The following is a 27,727-nucleotide window of genomic DNA, read 5'->3' as shown; positions in this document are numbered from 1 at the left end:
CTACGTGTGAACATGGTGTAGTGAGTTTCTTCCGGTGTTTTGCTTGCTTGTATCTGTGTGTCCGTGTGTTTGTGCAGGTCCGGTTACATGGGTTCGCGCCGCATACCAACGTGCAGCCAAAACAGAGAATACAGGGACCGGCAATTTTAACGGCTTTGATCTGTTTCGAAAAGAGTGACCTTTCACATTTGGATGGTCACATAAAGCATGCATGGTTGTTACAAGACTACTCTCTCCTGTATGACGTTTAACAAGGTAAGCATCTTTTGAATTTTTGTCGTAGGACCGTCGCAGTTTAAACAGAGAGAGAGAGAGAGAGAGAGAGAGAGAAACCTGAATCGGTGACGGTGTTTTTTTTCGCGACTGGAAACTAGGATGCATTTTAACAGCTTTAGGCGCAAGAAGACTTCTTTAGTTCCTACAACGCCGTGAAATGACTTGCCCGATACCTGATGATCCAGTGAGCACAAAACACAACGCAAAACGGAATGCAACATCTATATTTGTAATGCACTACTCATAAGGTTGCTGAAAATTTGTCGACAATGCAACATCCACCATACTCACGTGATTTCGGTCCATCATCTGACGTGTGGCGCCACGTAAATTCAATCTAGCATAACAACTCGAATGTTTTTTTAGAATAAACCCTCAAATTTATTTGGACCAACTGTGTCTCGACAGTATCAGGCATGAAGAGCCATGTCAAAGTTACACAGCAAACTCGGTATTATTGAACAAAAGTTGTTTGGGATTAGCGTAAAACGGTTTCTTTAGGAGATCGGACCAACACGGCTAACAAGATGAAGTCAAGTCACTGACAACCAGCATTCACCGGGTAGTGAAACAAGACCGGCTGTTTTCGAGGAATACACTCATTTGTAAATCAATTTGGTTTTCACGAGAGACTCAAGTGAATCGCTTGTTTATGATATTCTGCAATTGAATGTGCTGCACACAGGCCGCCTCATGTTTCAGTTGGTACGATATTCGAGATATCGCAGTGTATTTTCATGAAGGAGACCACTCAGTGAGTCTCTCGTGGAAACCAAATTGATTTGCAGATAAGTGTATTTCTCGAAAACAGTCCAATTTGGGTTCAAGTGGAACGTAAGGTTGACGGAAACGCGAGGACTGTGCCTACCTGATGAATCCCAAAAAGGATGAAACTGGTCGTGGGAATGTTTTCACCAACCTTGTGAGTAGTTTCCTTTATAAAGACCGGCTGTTGTTTAGATGTTTTGGACCAGTCAGAGCTCGTCTTAATGCTGGACCAACCCTCGGCCCGATCTTTCGACCGACCAAATGTGGACTAAGGTTATCGGCAAGTGCACCGCCTGTGAACGGTAAAGTACACCTAACACGTTCCTTACTCATCCAGCATCAGTAGGAAACAAAGTTCATATGACCAAGTCCAAATTACGTTAGGGTTATCACCCTTTGCTGCGACCTTGTCAGTTTTCGAGTTAGTTCTAACTCTAAAGGACTTCGGTTCGAATAAGCTTTCTTAGCTTGTCATCGCCAGCTACTCAGGGTTGGCAGATCTCACCAAAACAAAATAGCGACTGAGCCTTCATATGAATTCCTGAAAACGGATGTTCACGCGCACCAAACAGAGACTCAAGTCTGTTTGTGTCAACCATTTCCTCTCCTAATTAACTGATACCGATGTATCGCAATGACTTACGGGCAATCGTGCGCAAACCCATTTAATTATTGCACTAACAGTGACATAACACCGACTGATCCTTTGTGTGTTTGACGTCCAGCGAACTCAGTTCAGTCTTCAGCTGGATTTAAGCAGCGTACTCCAATATAAGCATTACTTCGATGGAACGTCTGCGCACGCTGAACGTTATAGTTTGTATGGTGAAATGTACCTGATGTTGGTGGCGGATGATAGTTATCGAAGATATGACAATACGAAGAAAGATATATCACACAATGGTAAGCAAAGACGTCGTTGGAACTGGTGATACGGAATGGGGACATACCGTGTATGTTCCAACGAACTAGGTGGGAAAATTAACAAATCTATCGATTTTCCCTCGAGAGTAGTCCATCCCTGATTGGAACTAATATGCCATCCAACAAATCTTGGTTCATTTCACGTATTCTAAATGAATTCGATAGGTATCTGAGTGCGGACCAATCAGTTGGATGAATCCGAGTGAGGCATTGGTCGACCTTGAAAATCGGTGCGGTTGAACTGACATCGTCCACGGTAAGCTCCGAAACAATGAGGGATCACCATTTTATGAGCTCTATTCTGATCATAGCTACAGGCATGAAATGGGAGAAAAACTTTCGAAAAAAACACATCATAATGTACACACACTAACTGTACGTTTGGCGCGAGGTACAATTTTGGCAGTAAGATCGATGTCCTTTAAAAGTTGGATGTTTACAGAATGATTGAGTTCTTCAAAAGTGGCGAAAGAACCGAAAAATATTTAAGTACACGCTCGTTTTCGACCGAGGGAAAGAAACGCAAGGAGCATTCAAGGAAGTTCAAGTTAGCCAAATTCATCTTCAATCTCTTCGGCCGGGCTCCATAACAGTTTTTTGGATCGCACCTCTCCTGGTACCCTCGCGTCAGTTGACTTAGAATCTATAGCATCTGACAGAGATAAAGACACCTCCCTGTGTCGGTCGTGGCCATTGGGTCTAGAGTGTAAGTGTTCTGCTCTACTGAGATTAGCTGTCTTTGTATTGAGCTCAAAATGTCGACTCAATTGGTTCAGAGTGGTTGCACTGTCAGCTCCCATGGCATAAGACAGACCCAAGTTGGCAGGCCACACACCACGTTCTAGATCTTTCAAAACTTTCCAGTTATCCGCGGTACTGTTGTTGTTGCATTGTGATACTTTTTCAAATATTTTCTGCTGTTCTTGTTGCCTTGCAGCCAACACGTCACGCTCAAGCTCTTCTGCTTCACGTTTCAATTTGGCACGGCGATTTTGAAACCACGTGATTACCTGTGTTGTACGAGGGGTTTGGACACATCAATTAGTGAAGTGAAAACGAGGAATGTCAGGCAAAAATGAACTAATTTGTATGAAAAGTGGTTGTTGTGAGGTCCCAATGTCAGTGGCCATCGTGTGATTGCAAAACAACTGGACACGAACAAAGTACAGAAAATTGCGTGTACCAGAGGTCTAAAATGACTCGCCCATCAGGACTATACAGAATAGATCGCGACTGTATACAAAAAAACGAGTACCGAGTAAACAAATAGGGTGAAAAAACTATCAGAGTTATTTTAGTCGCTGAATACAGGAATATTCCTAAGGGAGAATGCTGCAAGGACATTCGAGAAGGTAAATATTTTTATGAAATGCATGCATCTGCAAACTGACTTGGTTTCAACCGGACACTCGACTAAATTCGAGCTGGATCTCTTGCTCTTTCAATTAGGACATAAGCTTGAGGGAAACTAGGGAGCTTTACCTATTTAATGAGCCCCAAGGAGGGTGGAATTGCTGTTGAGGAGATTTCAGCGACCTTATGAGTAGTGTCTTACGTCTATACGATATATTGCCCATGAGCTATGGGCATGAAAGGGGGTATATCTGAAGTTAGGGGTCATACCTTAGGTCTCGTTTGGCCGGGAATTTCTTTCGGGATTGACAAAGGAAGCGCCTTTCCTGTAGAGGTCCTCTTGGGAGATAACTATATTGAAATGGTTGGTCGTTGGTTTGTTCGCTGAGCTGGGCAATTTGATTGCGGACGTCTCATCACTAATCGAGGTGACATCATCAGTGCGTTGTTAGGGAGCGTGGTGGAGCGTAGCGATAAGTTAATGGTTGTGTGTGTGGTGATGAAACGTTTGCAATCAAATTGCCCGGCTCAGCGAACAAACCAACGACCATCTACGCCACCTGAGCTTTCAACATTCTCTTCTATATTGAAATGGTGCTTTTGCTCCATATCTTTAAGAGATAAGTAGCAGCTTGGTCTCCAGATTTCGCAAGGGTCGGTTATCGTCACCTTTTGCATTCAATTGGAAACCCTTCAATGCGTCAGTGCCTTGCTTGCTTTGAACAAGTTCCGCATGACTGCGATCTCATAGTGGATTAATTTTAAAAAGACATGGACCAGAGTTTTGAGTGACGCATGTATTTTAATGACACTAAACAGTCAGGTTCTCTCGATGGATTTCCAGCAACCTTATGAGTAGTACATTACAAAGATATACATGTATCGCGATATCTCGAATATCGTAGCGACTGAAACATGAGGCGGCCTGGTGCAGCACATTCAGTTGCCTGGAAACATAACAAACAAGAGATTCAGCTGGGTTCCAAGTGAGTCTCTCGAAAAAACCAAGTTAGTTTGCAAATGAGCGCATATTCGCTAGTCAGATTCTCTGTTGGAAAGGGTTGAAACACTGAAATCATGTGCAAGAGTGGGAAGTTCTCACCTACACTTCTACCGTTCGCTTCGATATGTGCGGCGAAGAAAAGGCACAGAGCAACTTCTCTAACAGTAGTGTTGGTGGCCGATCATTCCAAACGACAGCAACATTAATGACAGTTAATTTATCGACTAAGTGAAAATGGCTCCAGAACTGGTCGTTATTATAGAGGCAGAGGTCATTTTTATGATGAGTACACTTCATGGAACCCTGAAACGTTTCGTTCAATATATTAGGTGTGCATCTGCCACTACTTTTTCTGAGAAGCAACAAATCACAGCGAACAAACTGTACAACCTTATTCAAACTCATTTCGAAGGTGTGCTTTACAGTTCAGGTGTGTTGTGGCCGGAGCGGGGGAAGTTTAGCTCGGCTGCTTCACAGAAACGATTGTTTATCTGAAAAATATAACTTAACAGTTGGCCAGCGGTGAAGTTGCCTGAGTTAGTCAACAGAAGATCAGTCTCTTGACTACATCCTAAACCGAATTCTCCACTTGACCAACCCGGCTTTTGAATCCCTAGTATGGAGGGTGGCAGCTTGGAATAGTTACAAGGAGGCCAAATAATCGACTCCCTCCTATTCTTGGTTGATCAGTCGAACGAGTATGAATGACCTTGAGCAGCTGAACCTTTGGAGATCTGAGCACTCAGATTGTATAAATAACCGGCAAAAAACAAAAGTCAAAGACTAGGTGGTCACCAGTGCCTTTGTGAGCACCAATGACTGTCCGAGAAAATTAGTCGGAAGAATCCTCCCTCGTCAGAGTGTCTGAGCAAGCCAACTTGTGCGTCCACCAGTTAGGCCCTCGTTTTGGGATATTCTTGGATCGTAAAAATATGAGAGGGTATCGAAGAATGCATGAAACGTTTGCAGCCTAGCGTGTGAATATCACGTAACACAGTGCGACGGTCGAAGACTCTGGTACGACCGAAGCAAATCGCGACCAGAACTGAACATCTCGTCAACTAGTAGAGCCTTTGCTCCATGGCTAGTGAAATACAATAGCTCAAGCAACTGAATTACAGTTGATCCATTCGTTTAGGATATTCTTCAACTGAGCGTGCTGCATATTGACAGTTTCATACTTCACTTGGTACGATATTCGGGAAGTCATAGTATATTTTTCCGAAATAGACTACTTATGAGAATGCTGAATACCTCTCTACTGATTTCACCCTTCAGTTTGTTGCTAATCAGATGGATGCAGTCCTCAAGTTTCTGTTAATCATATATTTTGAACGCAATTCGCAAAATACAATTATTTGCCAGCCAATCTGGTTTTAGCATAGCATTTCACCTTGATTCAACCTATCTGCGCTCTACAAAGCTGTCCCAGTTCCGGAGGTTCACGGTTAGACTCCATCTAAAGTGCATTAATTATAGGGAACCAACCGCCCCTCACATGTTGTGCAATGTTCCTATGCGGGTATTTTCCTATCCAAGCAAAAGACAGATCACTGTACAGACTTCATTCGTCGACATAATCTACGTATGTGATGGCTGGTCTAGTTGAGATCTTTGCGCACCTTTGCACCTTGTTAGTACGGTCAGTACAACCTACCTCAAGAGTAATGAATCAGCTTTAGTCGACTGTTCTCGGCTGCGGATATTAACTATCAAGATTTGGGGGCACAGGGTGATGAATGGTAGTTCATTTGGCAAGTAGCCAGAAGGCGTCTTCACTAGCAAGATCCGAACTGAAACAAATGCAAGCACAAGTAGGCGCGGAAAGCGCATTGAGGTTAAGTTACCTAAATTAGTCCTGGTGTAGTTTTTAAACACACCGGCCTGAGGAGAATGCGGTCATCCTGAAGCGCGATCACTACCCCCTGTCTAGAGCTCCTCGTTGGTCTACCATGGAAAGTTTTGTCATAACACTACGGTGTATCGGTCCTGTGAAACCGGAACTAATTCACCTGTAGGTTCACCTGTCGGAACTAATAACGGAGGGGTATTAAGCAGTGTCCCTTTGGGAAGGGTTTCGGCCCCGGAGGAATGTGTTCAATAATTTACTCTGTAGCGCACCCCTAATTCCAACAGAAAATATGATGTTTAGTCTGAATTAAAGTGAAAAATCGAAGACGTACCACGCTACTCATAAGGTTGTTTAGAAGTACCATAAACGAGAGATTCATATGGATTTTAGGTGAGTCTCCCGCAAAACCAAGTTTGTTTGCAACTGAGCGTATTTCGCTAATTTCGTGAAATTCGGTTTCAAATAGAACATAAGGTTGACGGAATACTCAGAAACTGCGCCTAACTGACGAGCTCTAATGAAGGCGAAACCGGTCGAGAGTTGTCGAGGTATTTTCAGCAACCTTATGAGTAGTGCATTACGTCTATACATGTATCGCGATATCCCGAATATCGTTGCAGATGGAATATGAGGGCGCCTGGTGCAGCACATTCAGTTGCTTAGAAACATCATAAACAATAGATTCAGCTGGGTCCCAGGTGAGTCTCTTGCAAAACCAAATTTGTTTGCAAGTGAGTGTATTTCGCTGAAATATCTAAGTTTTGACGAACTCCTTTACTGTTTGAAAACCGTACGTTCTGCGGAGGGAGGTGTTATGTTAATGGGCTCGATAGCACTGCAAGTCCCAGTCAATAAAAATACACTGCTCCGTGAAGGTCATATGTGTTTCTGTAGAAGTTTGCAAATCAACCGTAGCAAGAATTTCTGCGAAAGAGAACTACACAAGCATGTTCCACGAGAATTCCCAGTGGCGTTTGGAAGAACGCTTTTCAGCTGCACTTATTTAGTTAGTTAGTTAGTTAGGTAGGTAGGTAGTTGGTTAGTCGTTCCGGTTTGTTTTTCACAACGTTAACAGAACATAACATCAATATTAACTTTACTTTGTAGTTTAATGCGTTCGGTTTCTGACATTCCCATCTTGCTCCTTAGTAAGGCCACCTAGGAATTTCGCCCCCGGCTCACGGGGCGAACAAAGGTCCATCAACTCGAAACGAAAAAGAAAACTAAGTGTGTGTGACGTGAGATGACAAAACCCACGTTTACACACAACCAACTACGTTCCAAAGATGGTGACAACCTAAACGGGAACCGAATTTGTTTACTAGTTTAGTTAAAACCGTTTTGGAGGTAGAGGGGGGTTGGTTGGTAGGAGGATTTAGGAGAAAGGAAAGAAGATGATACTTTTTCCACTGGGAATTCTTGTCGGTGCATCGACTCGGTATAAATCAACAAGGTAACCACATGTGGACAGGAAGTTTAATGGCTCCGTCAAATCCAGTGGCAGCTGATGAGTCTGTTAGAGTTTTGACTTGTTGCTACGGGGTCTCGGCGCGGGTGACCTATTGCTTGAGCGATAGAAAGGTGCAATATATTTGCATACATCTAGCTAAGGGTTTCAGGCTTCGAGTGTGTGCAGTTTTAAAAACAGGCTATTGACGATGATCTATAAGTGTATATCATTCAACGAGTTGAAGAAAACCTGACAAAGACTGTGGTGGGTCAACAACTGTTATGCTACTTTTTGGCTATTCCGGGAAAATCAAATCGCCATCGGTTAACGTGACTTCCTGAGAAAGGTTGGGTTCCAATGTACAGTCGTCGAATAATTCAGTTTCTGTTTTTGAAATGTATCTGAACTAGTTGGATCATGTACAGTTAGTTCTGAAGGTTGGCCCAACCACGCGCACTAAGCGCGGAGATTCCATCTAGAGGGAAATCTAAGGGCTTAGAGTGAACAGAGTCTCGAGGTTTCCAGATTACTGGCCCAAGTCATTTGAGGTTTGGACCTCTTGACAGTCAACATTCGTCGACTGGAAAGCATCGCTTTTGATTGCGAATGGCCGAATATGAGCTACTGCATACTATCTGCCCACGATGTGGCCAGGAGGCACGACCGAATGGACAGTGGCGTCTAATGGACGCCTGCCGAGAGTGCATGTTATACGATGAATCATCACCAAATGACGTAGGTGCTGCGCAGATGCGTGGGGCTTTCAGAGAGAATGTGCAATTGACGTTGAGGAAATGAAAGAGAGCAATATCAACCTGAGTTCAGTGCCTTAGTGGAGCTAATAGTGAGCAAAGTTCCGGCTATCCCTACATCTCCTCTTCTTGAGGGAGACTTACCGGAAACCTTGCTGAATCTCTCATTTATGATGTTCATAAGCAGCTGAGTGCGCTGCACCAAGCCAACTCATGTTTCAGCTGGTACGATATTCGAAATGTCGCAACACATGGCATAAACGTAACACACTGCTCATAAGTTCACTGAGAACTCATCGATAGCTCACGACTGACTTTGCTTTCCTTGGAGCTCATCTGATAAGCGTAAGAGTGTATCTGTCGAATTTCGTGCAATATGGGTTCAAGTAGAACATAAAGTTGACGAAAAATCAGGGAGCGCAACTACCTGATGAGCCCCAAGAAGGAAGAAACCGGTCGTGGGCTGTCGAAGAATCTTCAGTAACCTTATGAGTAGTGCATTACGTTTATACGCCTTTCAGCAAACTTATAAAGTTGTGTGTTACGTCTGCACTCTGACATGTTTCTGTCGGGCTGCTTGTCTGTATGACCTCACAGGCACTCTGATGTCAGATGAGGAGGCCTTCCTGTCCTGAATCTTGAGTAATAAGTAATGTGGGCTTTGAGGACTTACTTTGACCTGCATTGTAGATCTGAACATTATCGATTTCCCGTCCCTATTGAAAGATCTCGTAGAGGCTAGAAACGCTAAGACCTATCCATGTTGAGTCGAGTTCGATCGACTCTCGTATTGATTTCATTCGCTTCAAATTGAAAATGCGGTGAGCGCGTACACCCATTTGTCTGTTCGACCTTCGTTCGCATTTCTCACGTGGAATGCGTTGTATTTTCAGAACATCCACGCAATCCTCACAGAGTGCTTATTTCCTATGATCCTGTTTTGTTCAACCCACTACCAAATGACAACTACAATAGCATTTAAAAAATAACAACATTCTAGCGTTCAATCTGTTTTTTGGATACCAAGATCAGTTTTCCCACCTACAAACCAATTCATTAATAAGAAAAATAATCGATCAGCTGTAACATCCTTCCGGTGCCTAACTGCCTTGCCACCCGAAATAAGCCTGTGGGCTGGGATACTGCTAGGTTGCCCAAGCCTAGACAGAGGAAGTTGAGAGGCCGAAGTCGGGTTCGAACCACGGACCTTCCGGTCAGCAAATTCGTGTTATAACTACCTGAGCCATCTCGTCCGAAGGAACAACGAGTGCGCATCTCACGAAACTCACTTTCGAACCTGCAGTCTTTCGGTTAGTACTTAGGCAATTAACATTTTGGACAAGATGTGCTGATCAGCAGTGTGATTAGCTCTCACATAGAATATGGCGCCACTCATCTTCCAATCAAAGATTCACATGACGTGGTCAAATGATGTCTGTGTCCTTGAGTGGCAACTTCTCAGATGGGAGTTCCATTCGAATTGTTCATTCAACTTATTCTTCCTCTGCGCCATTTATAGACTGTGAAATGATTTCGTAATTTAGTCTATCTGAATGTCTCCCACAGTTTATCCAACATGCTCATCAGAGGTGTGCGATAGCCTTTGTTTACTCATCAACGCTGGTTCCATACACTGTTTTAATAGGCAACCCTAATACTTCTTTTTGCTTTGGAGCCACTGACTGCCTGATGAATTTTTCATGTTTACTTTTGCCCCTGTGTCCCCTTAAGATGGTCGAGTCATCATGGGATGAGTGAGGTGATGAATGCTTCCGAGGAAACATGTAACCAGCCAGGTACGTAGTGACTGAACGGAAATATGCCTTGTCTTGACGTAACAACCGCCACATAAGTCGTCAAAAAGTCGATTTGCCAATGAGAGTGGCTGGCGTAGTACCTTCAAGAAAAACAGAAGGTTGATGGGAACTCAAGGCGGTACCTACCCGACAAGTCCAAATAAAAAGGGCGTGGACTGCCGAGGAGTTTTCAGCTACCTTACGAGTAATGTGCTACGTCTGGACGATGTGCTGCGATATCATACCAACTGAAACATTAGACGGCTTTGTGCACCACTAAGTTGGAGATCCAGTTTAGTCCCCCGGTAAAACCAGGCTAGTGTGCGCTTAAGGGTAGGTGACGAGGAACTGACCTCATCTTTACTGCTATGACATTCAGACGGTTATGTGCTTTAGTTTGCCACCACATTTCACGTGGATGGGTGTTGAGTAGTTTGAACTTTCAGAGCGGCAGGTCGAGTTCCTCAGAAAATATCTTATTCACTGTCTAATTGAGCTGGAGATGCTACATTTCTGTGGTATAGGTTTTCACCATTCTCTACTCTGATGAATGATCAACATTCGGATTAATTAGTGTCGTGTCTGACTACTCATCCGTAATAAGTAGCACTTGCACCCTCTAAGCTGTTGTGTTGAGTGACCTGTGTCACAGTTTCAATAAAATACATGCATTCCTGATGGACGACCGAAAGAGGGAGCCGAATCAGCCGTTCGTGTGGGAGGGTTCTCCTGAGAATTCACATTCCGGATGGGTTGATTTAAATGTTTTGTAAATTTGTGATCTGAATCGGGTGGAGAATTTCGGGAAGACCTTAATTTGTGTGCACTATGGTGCCTGTCGCCAACTATATACTAAAACTGACGTGAGCGGAGACAGAATTTAACACCTACCTGCGTGTTTGAAAGACCAAGGGTTTTCGCAATGCGATCACGATCCGTGGGTGTCAGATATTTCTGTCGATTGAAGTTATGCTCTAGTTCGGTCAGTTGTGAATTCGAGAAGGTTGTCCTTGTTTTTCGTCGCTTTGCAATCCGGGTTCCACGGTTGATGCAAGAGATGCCCAGATGGGTAGTCACGTCAGCTGGAGTAAACAGGGGTTCGGTTATGAAGAACTGTTTGATTGATTAAGCAAACTTTAAAAGACCACATTTAAGTTGGTGTTTTGGTTCCACGGTTCCGCGGTGACACCAAACATGAAAATAAAATTAGATGAACTTGCTGCGACTGCTCCAATTACTCATGGGAACACTGAACGATCCTAACGATGCTGCTAGTGGCCACCAAGGGAATTACGTTGATGATGACGACGTTAATGGTAATGGTGCTGATGATGACGATGATGATAATGATGATGATGATGAGATGATGATGATGATGATGATGATGATGATGATGACGATGATGTGATGGCGGTAATGAGGATTGCGATAACGATTATGACGATGGTGGTGATGATGAGGGTGAAGACGAAATCTTGTGAAACATCTTGTGAAAGTGGCAAACTCAGCATGGGTGATATATATCAGATTCAGGTTGAGCCAGCTTACAGCGGGGGTATGATAGGATGGAGGAACTGAATTACTTCAAGCCATCTCGAAATCCTTCATGAAACCTAATGGATATCACCGGGCTGTGTCCAATTCGATCTGTACTCCGTCTCCGTGCCAGTTTCTGAAATAATGAAATAACTGGATGAGGGTTCTTCACCATAGAAAGACCGATGTTAAGTGGAATACCATCTTTGCATTCCAAAGCGTGGTCATTGTAATTGGATGACTAAATAGTCACCTATCTGTGGAGAGAGCTTCCCTCAGAGAAGCGTAATCGATTCACTCCGCACAGTGGCCAACCCATCTAGCAGACCCCTTTTGGTGAATCCCTTGAGGTATTCCATCTGGAAGAGAATATATCCACTTTACTATCTGCAGACAGATCGCTTGAGATGCTGTCCAAAAGTGTTCTTCTACAAAGATTTCATCAATAAAAGGAACACAAGGGGAATCCAGATGTGGTCTCCACAAAGTGGATCACGATGGTAGCAGATATGCGTCTCATCGATAGGGAATTAGTGTAACCCACAAACATTTAAGGAACATTTCTCTCTTTAAGCAATTTGTCACCTAAATGACTTTGGGATGCAAGGAAGACAAGTGTACACATTTTTTTCCATTCCGCTTTTTCTTGAGGGGGGCCTTCCTCCATAGAGTCTTCTCCATCAGAGCTTCGGTTCATGCATTTCAAGTTAAATCTTACGAGTCCTGTTCTTCATAAGAGGTTCGTCTTAGGGAACTACACATGTGTGGACGCGCTGGACCCTATTCGGCCAAGAATACAGACAGAGATTATCGGAATTCCTAAAGCTCAATTTCCGACACGGAAGAGAAGAAAGTTGATAAAACCATGTTCAATCAAAACCAAAGAATTCCTTATGGTCCCAGTAGTGTAATACGCAGATGACTTCAGAGCTGAGTGGATGATTACAGTGGCGAATAATACGGGTGAGCAAACACCAAGATCTTGTTGAGTTAAATAAAAATGAATGTATAGACGCAATACACCACTCATAAGCCGTCTGAGAACTCTTCAACAGTCTACGACCGGTTTTGCCCTCCTTGGAGCTCATCAGTCAGGCGCAGTCCCCGAGTTTCCGTCAACCTTATGCTCTACTTGGACCCAAATTGCACGAACTTAGCGAAATACACTCATTTGTAAACAAATCTTTTTGTGACGGGAGAGTCACCCGAAACCCAGCTGAATCTCTCCTTCATGAAGTTTTTAAGCGACTGAATGTACTGCACCAGGCTGCCTAATTTTCCAGTTGACACATCATAAACGAGAGATTCAGCTGAATTCAGGGTAAATCTCTCACAAAGCCGAATCTGTTTGCAAATGAGTGTAGTCTCCCGTGTTCTTGGGCAGTATGGAATCTATTGCCACAAATCCTGGATAGTTACTTGGTTGAAGAATCTGATTTGTACTGCTTGCGCTCATAAATGAAAGGGAGTTGAGGCCATTGACCGTTTCCCCTCTAACCCAATCTCTCCTGGATGTCAGAGGTGCTTAAGGGTGCGCGATTTCCAGTCTGCAGACAAGTGATGGAATTTGCACGGGAAAATTCTCGGAAATATTGGATTACCAAATCTCGATTTTGAGTCTCATTTTTTAGAGTAGGACTCACCTATCTGGTGAATTTGAAAGGCACTGCGTGAATTTTCATCTTTAACATCTCACAAAATTCAAGGGGCTTTCAAGTTCGTAGCCTTTTGATGAACAGTTTTAATGGATATCATAAACGAAAAGTTCAGTTGAGTTTCTAGTTAACCCTATTGTAAGTTGCAAACAACTATATTTACCAATGGAGTAGACATTCATTTTACCTGTTTTTAACGTCATAACGTGTATATGGCTTTCCTACGAATTTTTACAAATTGTCGTTCACTAATCTTCCGGCGACAATACAGAATGAACGCTGATCTACCAAGTTTGATCTAAACCGGTCGAACGGTTAGCACATCCAAGAATGATTAGAGGGGAAAAATGGACGCTTTCGCATAAATGTGTACTGACCGCCTTTCGTGACTCACCCCACGCTGACACAGTGTCCTGATTGTGTGCGGTTACACAGCGTCACGTGATTTGACCTTGTGACGAATGTCGTGCCGTCCGGTCGCTCTGCCACCCAAAGAATGACGTTACAGATGTTTGGCTGATTTCCGATAATGTAGTCTCTGGGCTGTCTGCCACAGTAGAGTGGTGAGTGGACTCGTGTGCACCAACTAGTCTGATTAATTGTGACCAAGCCCCAAGGGGAGCATAATCTAACTTGGATATTCCGACCGGTATGTCAGACGACACGCGGCTCTGAACGGTTTTGGGGTCGTTGTAACTGTGTGTAGAAAGCACGGGAACCTAGATGATGTTTTCGAGCCGTTGATCATTTGATCCGACGGTTCACATTCTGTGTTTGTTGGTTTCAGGTGGATTGAGGAACAACTGCTGAAAGGAGTGCCTGCGCCCGCGTCAGTCCTCATAATCATCCAATTGTCCGCATTGTTATCACCACAATGCTACTGTCGGGTCAAATCTGTGACCATTCCATAGTTTGTAGCTAGCGAAAACAAAAAATCCAACTGAAGTACAGTCGCCACGACTTCGATCGGCTGCAATCATACCACCCTTGATCCTAACTCTCGGCATGTCACCGGGACACCACGAGATCGAGATTGCCCGCTGTTGCTAAGGCACTATCCATTCGGCTGAAGATATCTGACCTCTGTGAGCAAACACAATCCTAATGGGCACTGACATTCACCAGATCGGCAACTAATCCAAACCAAAACAGACCTCCCACCATGTGAAGCTTGACATTGACCTTTCGATCATTAACGGCAGCATACGCCCTGACAGTGCACTTTTCATTTTTCTGGTTTTTAGGTAGTCTCTTTTGACTGTCCTCTAAATCGGATTTATCGATCACCATTGGTTCAACCAATATACACCTCCTCATAGTCTGAGTCCACTGACTTCCAGCGCCGAGACGAATTCAGTGTTCATTGCAAACTCTTGGCTCAGTCACAAGCCCGAGGGAAAATGACCGATGGGCGAGTGCACAAGCCATCAGCCGACCCAAACATGGTGTCTGTCATGCGTATTGTGCTGCACATTGCGTGTTTACTGTCTCACCTTCACAATGATCTCCTTAGAGCGTCACCAGTGTACGGACACCATTGGTGCGTTATACTGTTGGGCCAGGTCACGACGCATTGTGCTGCTAGTTGCGTGTTTACTGTCGCACCGTCACAATGATATCTTTAGAGCGTCACCAGTGTACGGACACAACTGGTGCGTTATACTGTTGGGCCAGGTCACGCCATCACAAACCCATGCACAGGTCACAACATGCCAACTAGGGACGAAACATGGATGACCTAGTTATTAAGGTCACCGAACAAATCAGGCATATTCGGGCCTTGAAGGTGATGTCTCGGGCGACTCGCGAAACTTGACTTTCACAATATTCTTCTATTGACTGTACAAAGTCTCCACGTGCTTCACAGTCACGCTTGATGGAAACCCTAGGAGTGGATCAAGTTGACTAGCCCCAAACTGTCCGTAGTCTGATGTCTGTGAGTTTGGATCAGCCTTACGGGTAGTATCTCTTCAAGGTCAGATGCCTGAAGATAACCCCAGAACACCCGGAACCTACTGAGACCCTGAAACTCCACAAACATTTCAATAGGAAAGCCGGCAAGCATCCAGGCCAGCCAATCATTCAATCAATTCAGCAAAAGCCGATGAGTGTGCATGCACGCTACAGAAGCACGACCGAATGTGATCAGCGTTCAGGCTTTCATAGAGGCACGATCGATGTTGATGGGTGTTCACTAACGCCTATCAGACAGCCTGGATCAATATCAGAATGTCCCCTTTAAATAGCGCGAGGCCGTCGTAACTTTTGCTCTCGCACTCGCACGCACTCACGCTTTCGCACTCACGTGTTCGGAATATAGCAGTTGTGTTCTCTTGTGAATGAACCCTGCAGACAAAACTCCGAGTTATCCCAGCCGCTTACAAAATGCCTCAGGCTTCTCAAAGCAATGATCTTGAAACTTAGCGGGAACTAGCACAGTGTCACTGATATAAAACTCGCTCTGGGCGTTTATGTTAGGATAAGAAAAGGGTGACGTGTCTGATGAATATAGTAGCTTCTCGGACAAAGACAACTCACAGGGAAAGGCTCAAAAATCTTGGTGGTGCGGGTCTCTCTTGAGGGAGGTGATCGCGTCACACGGACAGTACGAGCAGATGCTACTATAGTGTCTCAGATTTTCATAGTGTCACTACGGTACGCATCAAAGACTATAGCTTGGACCCTCACTTCTGATTTTTATTGTTCCCATTCGGCTATGAGGGACAAGTCCAGCGTCGAGGCTGTTTAAAGCGGTGTTGAGTCTGAAAAAGTTTACCGAGTGTTTGACCGGTAATGGTGATATTGATATGCAGGTTTCTAGATATATATTCTAGTTCAAAATGCGGGAACCGACCCCTGGATGCGGCCAGAAGAGGCCCTCGGAAGATGGACTGGGCCGCCGCGAAGGAATCCCTTGCAGCGGAGCTCGACACTCTTTGAATCGGTTGGTGCGACCGAGTTGCTGGAAGAAGGCAGGGGACCGTTCACAGCCGCAGGGAGTGTCTCGGGCGGAGGTCCATGTACATAACATTTTTCCACATCGTGGGCGGATGGTTTTCGTGAGGTCACCTGCTGACGGTTTACACAAGTAGCAGATATGGCAGATTTCCGAACATTTAGGAACGAGGTCCGAGCAGGTACAGAGAGGCGGCGATGGCGGAGCTTTTTCCTCAACGAAGCTGATTCACTGGCGTTTCGCGTGCGTCTGGTTAGCACATTGCCGTTTGTACTTGTACCTTGCAGTGCTAGTGCACTCTCCACGGGGATTGTTTGCACACGAGCGGATGTTTTTCCGTCTTTTTGAAGTAGTTTCACTCACCTTCGCCTGAGTGTTTGCAAGCAGATCCGAATCTTCTAAGTTCGTGCATGCGGATATCCCAAAACACTCATTTTTCCAATGCGTCATTTCAGGGCTTGTAGCAGTTCTTCCCGAGGTTGCCGCTAACTAGGCCTTACCACGATCCTTATTACTGCAATTATGCCAGTATGGCAGCATCCAGCCAGAAGTGACCGACCCAGTTTGTGGTGCGTTAACAGCGTCCTACTCGCCATGTCTGGTGACAAATGACGTTCAGGTGGGCCTCGGATTACCCCAATGGATTTTAAGATACTTGGTGTTGTGACTGAAGAGAGCATGATATGCTAATGTGTGGACAAATAATCCCATGAGGGAATGCGGTGCTCTTATAAACACCCACCCTATTCGTATTCTACAATGGTAATTTTATTCAGTAGTACACCCGTTGAAGGCTAGTTTCCGGAGGATTATTGATGAGTGTTCTGACATTTCAAACTGTCTACTTTTTTAGAATCTGCATTTACGTATCGCCAAGAGGGAAGTTATTATAACCGTCAAGTGGAATTGCGTTATCAACACTCACGACATCCCCGCCTGACAATTTTGTGTTTTTGTAAGGCTGAGTTATATCTTATTGGTAAGCTCCTGGAGCTCTGGTGAGAGTAACCCCCGGGGTTCCAGGTTGACCGGCTATGATCTTTACACTTGGCTGCCCTAATGATTTATTGAATAAATACCTAATTTCTCAATATTCCAACGAAATTTTACCATGAAGTCTTGCATTAAATGTTGTGTTCGTAACACGAATGAAGCCTGCCTGTATGCTGTCCCGGAAGCTTGGGTCATGAAGTTGCCTGGTGGATCTGTAAATATGGCAGCGCAAGAATTTGTTGCGGATCGAAACCTACCTGTTCGGTATTATGATGTCGGGGAAAAGATGAACTTGTTGCAATTTCTACTGCTCTCACTGCCACATAGTTGAGCTTCAGGCAAGTTCCCAAAAACACTGTGAACTTCTCGTTGTCTAAGAAGCCCACCAACTATCCAACTGTGCTTTATTATCCAAGTATTTAGTATTTAAGCCTCACTGACTAGTAATAAACTTAGGGAAAGGGGTATGAGCTACTAACTTCAGGAACTCGTCCAGGGAAGCGAATTCGGTAGTACGCAATCTGTTCATTAGTTCATCTCTCCTTCCTTTCCTATAAAATAGGGTGTGTGGGGCTTTTCTATCATGCCAACTGGCAATTATCAGCTCAAATTTCTCAGATTCCACCCCCTACACTGATTCCTTCGGGTAGTCGCGCTTTCGAAACTCACTGAAGTCGAATACGCACTGCTGATTAATCTCTCAATGAGGATGAAACAGTTCCTCTGGGCTTTTCAACATAGACTGGCTTTACTCGACTCACAGTTCGACTGAATGCTAATACGGGATTCAGCAGTTACTCCAAAATTCACCAGCCGTATGGTTCCCATTGAGTTAGTCGAAAAGCTTTCAGAAACTTTGTGAGTAGTTTCCTTCGTGATATCTCGAATATCGTACCAAATAAAGCATGGGACGGCCGATGTGCAGCACATTCAGTTGAAGAATATCATAAACGAGAGATTCAGTTGAGTGGAACTGATATGCAAGTGGGTGTAGTTCACGTTTGAAAACGCGCAGCCAGGCTTCCCACAGGTGACTGGGTACGAATCTTTTCAAACCAATAAATTAGACTGTAGTCTTCACACCATCGATTGGTAACCGTAATTTTTACACCGGGACTAGTATGACAGCGAGATCTGTAGCATTCTAAATAGCTTCGAAGCCTAGCCAACGTTGTTCCACAAAATGGATGGTTTACACACCCTGGGAGAAAGGCTGAAGTAATTAGCACAAAAAATCTACTCAACACCGTTTGCCTACCTGGGACAGTGGACCTCCTGTGTAGTTGTTGCATTGAGGACGTTGTCATGTGAATAAGAGCATCTAGGGCGGAGTTTGCGGTCTGTTGTTGCTGCTGCTGTTGCCCCGGTAAGCCCCCATCTGAGTCGTCATCAACTTGACAATCGTCAGGTTTCTCCAAGGGTCCGAAAGCAATCCACTGTTGCTCACTTTCTGTTGAATAGGGGCTCGATGGCTTGGAGGAGGTGGTTGTCAAATTGATGTTATCATAGTCACTTGACCGGCCAGAGTGGTGGATAACATTGGAAAAAGCTGAAATTCGGCCGTACTCTGTGATTCCTTTGCTAAGAAGGGGAATCCCGTCCGGGGAAAGTTCAACAGCTTTGGAGTCGTAGGTAGAAACTGGTAAAGACTGAGTATCTTGGAGTTTCAAGTAGTGTTGCGTGTACCGACCCCATTCTTTTGCTTTGCTGGGACAGTGGGATTCACTGCTGGTCGAGTCGGAGTGGTGTTTAGGTGGGGCGGTTCTCCTGTAGTTCGCTTCTGCTGGCAAGTTGGGGGGATTGGATGTGCTTAGGTTAATTAATCTATGCAGAATGTCTCCATTTTTCATTTGTCCCAACACAAGGTTATCGAATCGCTTGTTTATGGGTTCTTCGTTTGTGTCCAGTAGAATGTTGGACAACCCTAGTAAAAATGTTGATACTAGACTGGGACTGTTGGTCAGATAACTTGGGAGTTGAGCCCACAGTTGTGGGTCTATCGGAGGCACTGTGGACAAGTTGGTTTGAATCTGTGGAAGAGTTGGGAGCTCATTGTCAGTCTGGTTGGGTGATGCAGTCGAGGCAAGGATATCGTTAATCCGGAACGATGGGGCTAGCTTGTCGGTTTTGGCGAATGAGGGCTTTGCCATGCGTTGTATGTCCATGATAGAGTGAGACTGAATAACCATGGTCAGGGCGCAGTTTACTGTGCTCACCACCGGATCACTTCATTTATACAGTGGTTAGGTGACAGGGGTAGAAGTACGGCCTATCTTGCGATGACGCGCTGCTGTGTAACGCTGACCAATCAGAGTTCGGCATTGGTGTAAGAGGTGCTGGGTGTAAGCTGACGTCGTAAGCTGATTGGTCATAGCAAGGAACCTGCACGCAGCTTACCCATGAGTGTGTCCAATTCATCAGTTTGACATATACAATGTGATCAACAGGACAAATATCTCCCATTAAATTTCATTTCGATGAATATTAGGAACGACTGAAGATAGTTTCCGAATCTTTAAAGAAAACAGTAAGATAAGTTTCAAACGGGGTTTCTTCCTGTTCCAACGACATTCGAAGGGCTTGAGTCAAATGGATGAAGCAGGTGAAATCTGAAACACACACACACCATTTGGACTAAGTTGAATCCCGATAAGGCGAACTCTTTATTGGTTGGAACAGTGATCCTTTGTGATGGATGGCTCACTATGTGTAAAGTGGGTTTAACCAAATTTGAGGACTACCCCTTTCATACACCACAACTGAAACATTGTACAATAGAACGTATCTTGAACAAAATGTGCAAGAATGACTATTTCTAAGGAATTCACCATCATAGTTCGTTTTCGTGTGTATTCAGTAGGATTTAAATCGTCGTTTCCCTTTTGCCCACCATTGTCCATTCAAGTATCAAAAGAGAAAGGTAATGCTTCTAATTGATGTTTCGCGAATGATACGGTTGAGATAGTCCTAAATGTACAGCCGGTTTTGTTCTTGCGGAATTGAAATATCGCTCGGTACATTATACGAGATTCTGGAGACTATGACTACCTGAACAGAGTGAGACTGGTAGTGGACTTTTGTGCATTTATCTCACACTATTTAAATCAAAAAGACAGGTGGCCTTCTGTAGAGTGAGTCTTGCTGGTCTCGCATATCGCACCGATTTGACTAGATCAGATCAGGGAATTTTAGATAAGATAGGGTAGGTAAGAATTAGAAAACAGAGGTTTGGCTATGTTTAGTTGAATCTTTCGTCAAAACCAGATTCGTATGAAACCGAGAGCATTTGGTTAATGGATTAGGCAACTTGTGACGAACATTTCAAGGGGCTGTGACGCAACAGATCTGTATCTCTACGCGAAACTTACTGCAGAAAGCACCAATCGCTATTGCAAGGCAAAAGACAAGGTCTCATTCCGTTGGAAAACATCCCGTTCCTCGTCGAAGTTGACCTCACTCGACTTCCTCTCTCACCTTCACTTTCTCCTTTGTTCCCCTCTCATCTCAACTTCTCGCTGCCGTCTTGGTCAGTGATTCCCCGTCGTAGGTTGAAATCTTTGCCTACAGTCTGGTGGCCTTGTGTGTATGTCGTCCTTATATGTGAAGCACCTGGGGACCACATACCACTGATCTGGAGCATGAGACATTCAGTATAGGCATTACTCATTCCACAACACCTCTGGATACTGAAAGCCTTGGATAGCATATCATGACTGGACTGGTGCCAGAAAAACTGCTACGCGCCGGGTCAAAAGTTCTCCTAAACTCAAGCGAACACCTTGAAGCTCACGTGTTTTTCTTGCAGATGTAAACAGTTGTCAACTTTTATCACTTTTTCGTACACTTGTCCGGGTTGGTACTGTCTCTCTCTCTCTGGCGACGGGTAGGTTGGAGACTCAGCAGAACACTAATCAACAAGCCAGTCCAACACCACGTCGCCGTACACAACGATTACCAGACTTGAGAAGTGTGATTCACCTGATCCTTGGCTAGGCAAGAATTTCACTGGGCTCATCGGACGGCGATAAGTACAGAGGGTGAAAGAGGGTCACAAAAGAACTAATTCAGCAGCAGTAGCAGTGGCGTCTAAAAGCTTTTTTGCTCATGAAAGTCACGCGATTACAAAAGTGCATCATTCAAAAATCGCAAGTCTGACAGTTCGGCAACGACGGTGCCGGTGGACAGACTATATTTTCTTTCCCATAAAATCTCCCCTAGTAGATCTACGAAGCTCGACCTGAGGGAAATCGGTAACCTGACTGGAAAACTGCGAAAGCTTTGTGAATGACACTGTCGCACCAACGACAGACGAGCGGTGTTCACTGTTCACAAATGTACATGCAGTTCTTGTAATGACAGGCAACCGTTTTTTTTTTTCGAACAATCTGGCTAGTTGTGGCAACCAATGGGTCTGTTGCAATGATGATTTAAGATGTTCGACTGGGTCTAATAAAATGCATTCGATAAATTTTGATTTATGCGTCCAAATCAACATCAATTTGTCCCCCCAAGGTCGGTCCATCTATGTGACTGATCAGTGCACACAGGTACCGGACTGCCCTTAGTTAGTGAATTACATATCGAGAGAGCGGTTGACGAACGGTTGACAACGGCTTGCTTTTGTGTTTTATGTGAATAAACGGCTACGGAAGGGGGAGGGGGACAGGGGGGGGAGAGAAAGACAAATAGAGAATTGACAAAAAGCTAAATAGCTGTCAACGCATATATTCGGTTTGGCATGGTTCGATACTTGTTTATACCAGGAAGAAAACAAGCGATTTGATATAGTGCCCATCTGATAAACACTAACATCATGTCTACATAGTTGCGGAATCGATCTTGGGAAAAGATGTTCCACTGGAAACGGGGAAAAAACGGCACCCGGAATCAAATCGGTAATACGTCTAAATTAGAATTATGTAGTGGAACCATACAATGGTGATTTGCGTGATGCATTCATTTAACTCAGTTTTGTTGTCCGGATGAATCTAGTCTTAGAAAGCTCAGTAAGGTTGACTAACTGAAGACTTTAACAGACAAAATATGGCTTTGGAACAGCCATTTTACATTTCAGCCACTTAGGATGATCGTTCTGCTACACAACTTACAATCGCATTCATTCACACACGTCAGAAATTCCGCTTAACCCCAGAAATGTACCGTGAACGTTCAGCCACTGAGGATGATCGTTCTGCTACACGACATACAATCACATAATGGGCTTCATTCACACACGTCAGAAAGTCCGCTTAACCCCAGAAATGTACCGTGAACCATGCATTCGTGCGGAGCTTCTATCAGGGAATGTTTGTGATAATCCCCCTACGTATCAGATGCCGGAGGATGAACAAGTTTTAAATGGGTCAGAACCTCTCCTCATTGAAGTGTTTTCTCCAGAGAGTTATGAGTTTTGAAACAGAGAACCTTCGACACAGCAAATACCACGAAGAACGATACATGCAGGGGTTTGTTCATCCCTGAAACAGACTGTACTCCTTCGTCTAGGCTCCGCGAACCTTAACACCGGATTGCTGAGCATACTGAGAACTCCTCTTGCAGCGGGGATGAATAACACGAATAACACCCAGCAAGGATCAGTTCAATTCGGAGAGAAGGAGCACAAGAATGACCTCACACTATTGCTAATCAATAAGCAGCTCACAGGAAGAGCAAGTCAAACTTCCAGTTCGGAAGTCCTCACTCGAGAAAGCAACCAGTACGTGACCACGTGATGTGGCTTCTGTGACGGAAGGATGAACAGTACTGCATGCTGTGTAAGTGGGAGCCAATCGCGTCGCTGTTTAGTGGCCGGTCCCAAGCACTGTGGGTTTCTATGGGTTGATAATCCCAAACAAGGACAAAACAGCTGTACATTGCTTTTTTGACTTTCCAGCACAGGCCGGCATCACTGACAGGACGAGATCTCAACTGAAACTAGAACACATTATTTTGGCAGATATTTGTCTAAGTACAGTGTGACAAGCGGTTCTGGAGCCGATTTTAGCCTCGGACACACATTGATTGATTACTGAGTTTGGCAGTGAGAATGCCACGCGAGTGTAATCACGTGACATGTATGCCAGTGTTGGACTGAACGGTACTACGTCAGCAAACGCACACAGCGTAGCACGGATGCTCTGGATTTATTGGTAAACTAGAAACGCCCTCAAAACTAGTCAAGGGTTTCGGCCCAACTTAGAAAATCGATATAAGATAGGCCATGCCTTGAGGCATGGCTAACCAAGAAAAGAAACTCCATTTTAGGCAGTGATGGGGAGGGAAAACGCAAGGCTAAGAATCTTTACAAATGTGCTCACTGTGGTGAGGGTTCGTTAAAACGTAAACAAAGGAGGCGATTTACCCAAAAGAACGAACAGTTTAGTCCAAGGACGCATTTTATTGTTGTGTAAAAAACGAACGAGTTGGGTGATCTACCTAATGGGACTACTTCGACTTGGCCTCCACTACTCGAGGAAATTAACTGCGTATTTTTCAACCTATCGAAAGTGAAACCGAAGACGGGCAGCAGAAAAGAGTCTCTTACTGCACACAATGTCAAAGGTCACTGTTAAGTAAGGCAACATTAGGAAGGAAGCATGCTTTGGGCTGCCTTCAGGGTACTGGTTGCCTATGAAACTCACGACAATCTTCTACCGGCTGTTCCTTCATTGTTTCTGTCATACAAACCAATTTTGGCCGAAAGAGATCTAGACTTAACAGACTACTCAGTAGGTAGCTGAAAACCCTTGGAAGAAAAGAGAGGTATTGTTTCACTGCAACTGCCAAATATGACGACGTTATACTTTCACAAACGGGAGGATCTAAAGGATCTCTGGTCGAACTTCGTTGTTGTTTAACCGAAGAAGCAGTGCAAAGCTCAGTGTGAGGTTTAGTTGAGTGGCTTTTCAAGGTCATCCAAGCGAGAATCATCAGAATTTGATTGTACGTTCACACTTGAGGTATTAAAACCGCACAATTGCCATTTTATCGATTCAGTGGAACAAATTCGTGCTTTGTTACACATTGTATTGACAGAAGTCCCCTGGTTGTCCTGACACAATTGCAGGCAAACTGCAGACCGTATGATGGATAGTTTTTGCCGTGTTCTAACCGATAAGAGTAACGAGTATGAATAAAATGGTCATCCCATTTCACAAGATAAACTTGTGCGCGCACAAGCCGTTGCACCTCGTCGCTTGAGTTATTCAGTCCGAAAGCTTCACGTTCAAAGAGGAACGGGACCGAAACGACGCTGTTGATAATGAAATCAGAGGTCACACACTCATGTGAAGTCTTGGGATGAAACTGAAGCTACAATCCTACACAACTATGGAAACCGCGAACCTTTTAGGAAGATTGAAACGCCTTGGGTATGGCGCCAAACCTGTCCACCAATAAGGTTGTTAGAAGAAAATCCAGCGACTGCAATGATAACGGGTGTAGCGGTGGATACTACTGATGGGGTATACGAGTAGTATATTTTATTGTAAATCCGCTTCGCTTCTATTGAAAAGTGAAATTTATTGAGGAATTTATGGAATAGCTTTGTAGCATTCGTTTACATTTGAGTGGTAGTCAATAAGTATCCAGGAAAGTTCAGGAAGACGTCTCCGAATAAAAGAAGGATACACAGTTTCATAAACAAGATGCGTGTGAGAGTTTCGCTTCCCTGTCCAATAGTCTGTAACTGTTCCGTTGAGGTTTTTCAGTTAATGACTTTGCACCGAAGGCCTTCTGACCTTTCCCAAAGTTTAGGGGACGAAAACAGGCTGAAGGGCAACTAAGAGTGAACTATCCCAGTTTGCATCAGACAGACTGTAGAGAGCTCCTTAAACTGTTCAGTGAGGAAATCCATTTTCGTTAATTACGTCCATGTATGGAAAAGTGAGGCGGACCGTAGAGGGTCTTCAAGACCCCTGGTGTTCGTGGGGACCTCGCAGCTATGAATTATGCAGACATCTTCGTAGCCACTCGTGGCTCAAAGCTCTGGCACTGGCGAATAAATCTACTGCCGCCGCACCATCTTCCGGTGCGTATCTTGCACCTCATAGAGTAGACTGAACAATTTAGGCGGAAGTAGTGAGGGTTGCGGGACCTTTTCAACATATATCAGTACTTTCATTATGTCCGACGAAGTCAGTGCACAAATTTTGTTTGCCATTCTGTCACTTGTTGTGTCAAGAAGTCATACAAATGGATCTAAAGGGTCCGCTTTACGAAGCTACTGTGTTGTTGTACGACTGCGAGACATGGCCTCCGCGGGTAGCCGAACTGAGGTGTTTCAGAATCATAGCCGGACATGTGAAGAGGCGACTGGAAAACTGTTTTCTGTCATACATCTGGTAATTCATTGGTGTAAAGTATGCGGTCCCACTGATCAAAGTGGCTTGACAGTATGCTGCATATCCCGAACCATTGTCAGAAGAGACGGGCGTTGTTTTCAGTGCCTCCTTCAGACAATGCACTGCATGACAGAAGAGCTTGAAAGAGAATACGTGGAGTATGGGTCTAAGCGTTTCATGATAGGATTCCCCTGACCCTTCCTGCGCTTGGCCGAAGACGCCACTAGTGTCAGTGGTATTCGTGGAGTATGGGAGCGTTTCATGATAGTATTCCCCTGACCCTTCCTGCGCTTGGCCGAAGACGCCACTAATGTCAGTGGTATTCGTAATGTCTATCTATCTTTCTAGATTGTCCCAACTGGACATTCGGAGATGTAGATACTTGAGAATGTTTGTGGCGAGCCACCACCAAGCTCTTTCTCTGTCTATTTTCTTCTTTCCTCATCTAACTGTTCTAAATACAACTAGCAGAAATTTGTGGTTGCACGGCAATGAAGCACTGGCATCGACGCTTATTTCGATGATAGCGACGGTAATGACGGAGTCTCTCGATATAGAGCTTCTTACCGTTTTCATAAACCTATTTTGTACTAATTAGATGCATGTAGTTTCAACAATCTCCGAAATCCGCCTAATTGGTGGTTTTGTTATTTAAATGTACTCTAAAGGAGCGGATACACGGATGATCTTTTGTGCTCCTTATTGGATGATGCCGTAGTACTTTAGTTATGTAAATCCAAGTAGTATATGCATTACAGAACAAAAAGGGGGTCTCGACTGTGAACCATCAGTCAATTTATCCAGCAACTGAGATATTAAAGTCCACAGAAATACGAGACATTTAGACCAGAATCTGCATGATCATCGTGCGAATTCTATTGGTAACAGTACTTGCAGTTACAGAAATCTTGAGAGGTTACAAGAGGGAACGATTCTGAAAATGGGAGATGCCCTCCTGGATTGCATCGGCTAGCTACAATCCTACACAACTATGGAAACCGCGAACGCCACAGCAAAAGCAACAGGAATCAGGAATTTCAACCTATCCGGCTTTTGAACTACATAGTTGCGGATTCTTTTTGAACATTGATTCTGTCCTCTGTAGGAGGCGCTGTTCAAGAGGCAAGACATGATCAGCGCCAAATTAAATGTGCAATGGATACGCTGTCAGAACCATACATCAAGTGTCCGGAGACAAAGCAAAGTAAGCAAACTCATTGGTGGGATCTGAAAGTTACGGATAGGCTCCGAAGGTACCGAGATCAGAGATCCATTGACAAAGACAACCTTACTACAGTTAGACTATTACCAGACTGCTTCATCAACAACCATAAACGTAGGAGATTAGGCGATAAAAAACAACGAAGGGTCCATTTAGGTATGCTTTGGCAGTGAAAATATGGGTACTACTTTCGAATATCCTTTTTATTCGGAAAAACCAGGGGGTGGGGGTTGACGCTTCTAAAGCAATTTTATAGCACGTTTCAACAGCTGTACGAGGACAGACCATAATGGCGTAAAAGCACACAAAAGACAGTGATGGTAAGGTTTTTTCAATGGGTCTACCTTCGTCCGGAAAGCAAGTCAACGACTGTGGTCACCCTGAATCCAGTCTGTAAAGCCAGCAATAGGAAAAATTAACTTGTCCAGTAACGCGACATAGTGAGAGGGGGTTAGTAAGGTGCATTTCACACCCTAACGGCATCACGTATGGTTTAGAAAATAAGGTAGTTTATGGTTTTCTAATCACGGTGAGTGCGGACCTGGAAAGATGTGCAAATTGGAGAAACGGCCCTTAGTAGGACCACTACCGTGGGCACAGGTAGCGAGGCACACAGACAAACAGTGTACCAAAGTTGACCAACGGATGCTTGACACCTTCGAGCAAGTTACACAAATTTGATGGGAAAAGCAGGATTCAGTTCTTTTGGCAAACAAGTAGGGGAAAGTCACGCCCCCCCCCACGCCCGCCTATCGCAAAACAACAGAAAATGTTGCAGAAATATCCTTGTTTACTCAGCATTAGAAACGGGTAGGTAAAACAAGCAGGACGAGCAGCAAAGTGAGTATT

At 44.4% G+C, this 27,727-nt stretch overlaps 3 protein-coding genes across 3 annotated transcripts in view; 1 reads left to right on the top strand and 2 right to left on the bottom strand.

The window, feature by feature from the left end:
- Window positions 1–2,516: 2,516 nt before the first annotated feature.
- Window positions 2,517–19,479, bottom strand: T265_00632 (hypothetical protein; the record flags this gene model as incomplete). The annotated part of the gene is made up of 3 exons (XM_009164460.1): window positions 2,517–2,978; window positions 11,066–11,256; window positions 18,573–19,479. The coding sequence occupies 3 exons, from the start codon at window positions 19,477–19,479 to the stop codon at window positions 2,517–2,519; spliced, it is 1,560 nt and encodes a 519-aa protein (XP_009162724.1).
- A 3,399-nt stretch (window positions 19,480–22,878) lies between these two features.
- T265_00631 (hypothetical protein) overlaps window positions 22,879–27,727 on the top strand; it is a gene marked incomplete at both ends in the record, with an annotated part of 17,946 nt that continues 13,097 nt past the window's right edge. Inside the window, one exon of the mRNA XM_009164459.1 lies at window positions 22,879–23,030. Coding sequence (XP_009162723.1) covers window positions 22,879–23,030 — 152 coding nt within the window. The remainder of the gene's footprint in view (window positions 23,031–27,727) is intronic.
- The window catches only part of T265_00630 (hypothetical protein), a gene marked incomplete at both ends in the record, with an annotated part of 97,546 nt that continues 96,848 nt past the window's right edge, over window positions 27,030–27,727 (bottom strand). Inside the window, one exon of the mRNA XM_009164458.1 lies at window positions 27,030–27,727. This exon is cut by the window's right edge and continues 192 nt beyond it.

Source organism: Opisthorchis viverrini (assembly GCF_000715545.1).
Source record: "Opisthorchis viverrini unplaced genomic scaffold opera_v5_6, whole genome shotgun sequence".
In the NCBI taxonomy this organism is placed as follows: Eukaryota; Metazoa; Platyhelminthes; class Trematoda; order Opisthorchiida; family Opisthorchiidae; genus Opisthorchis; species Opisthorchis viverrini.
Note: the sequence above shows the minus strand (reverse complement) of the source record. Positions and strands in the feature narration are given on the sequence as shown.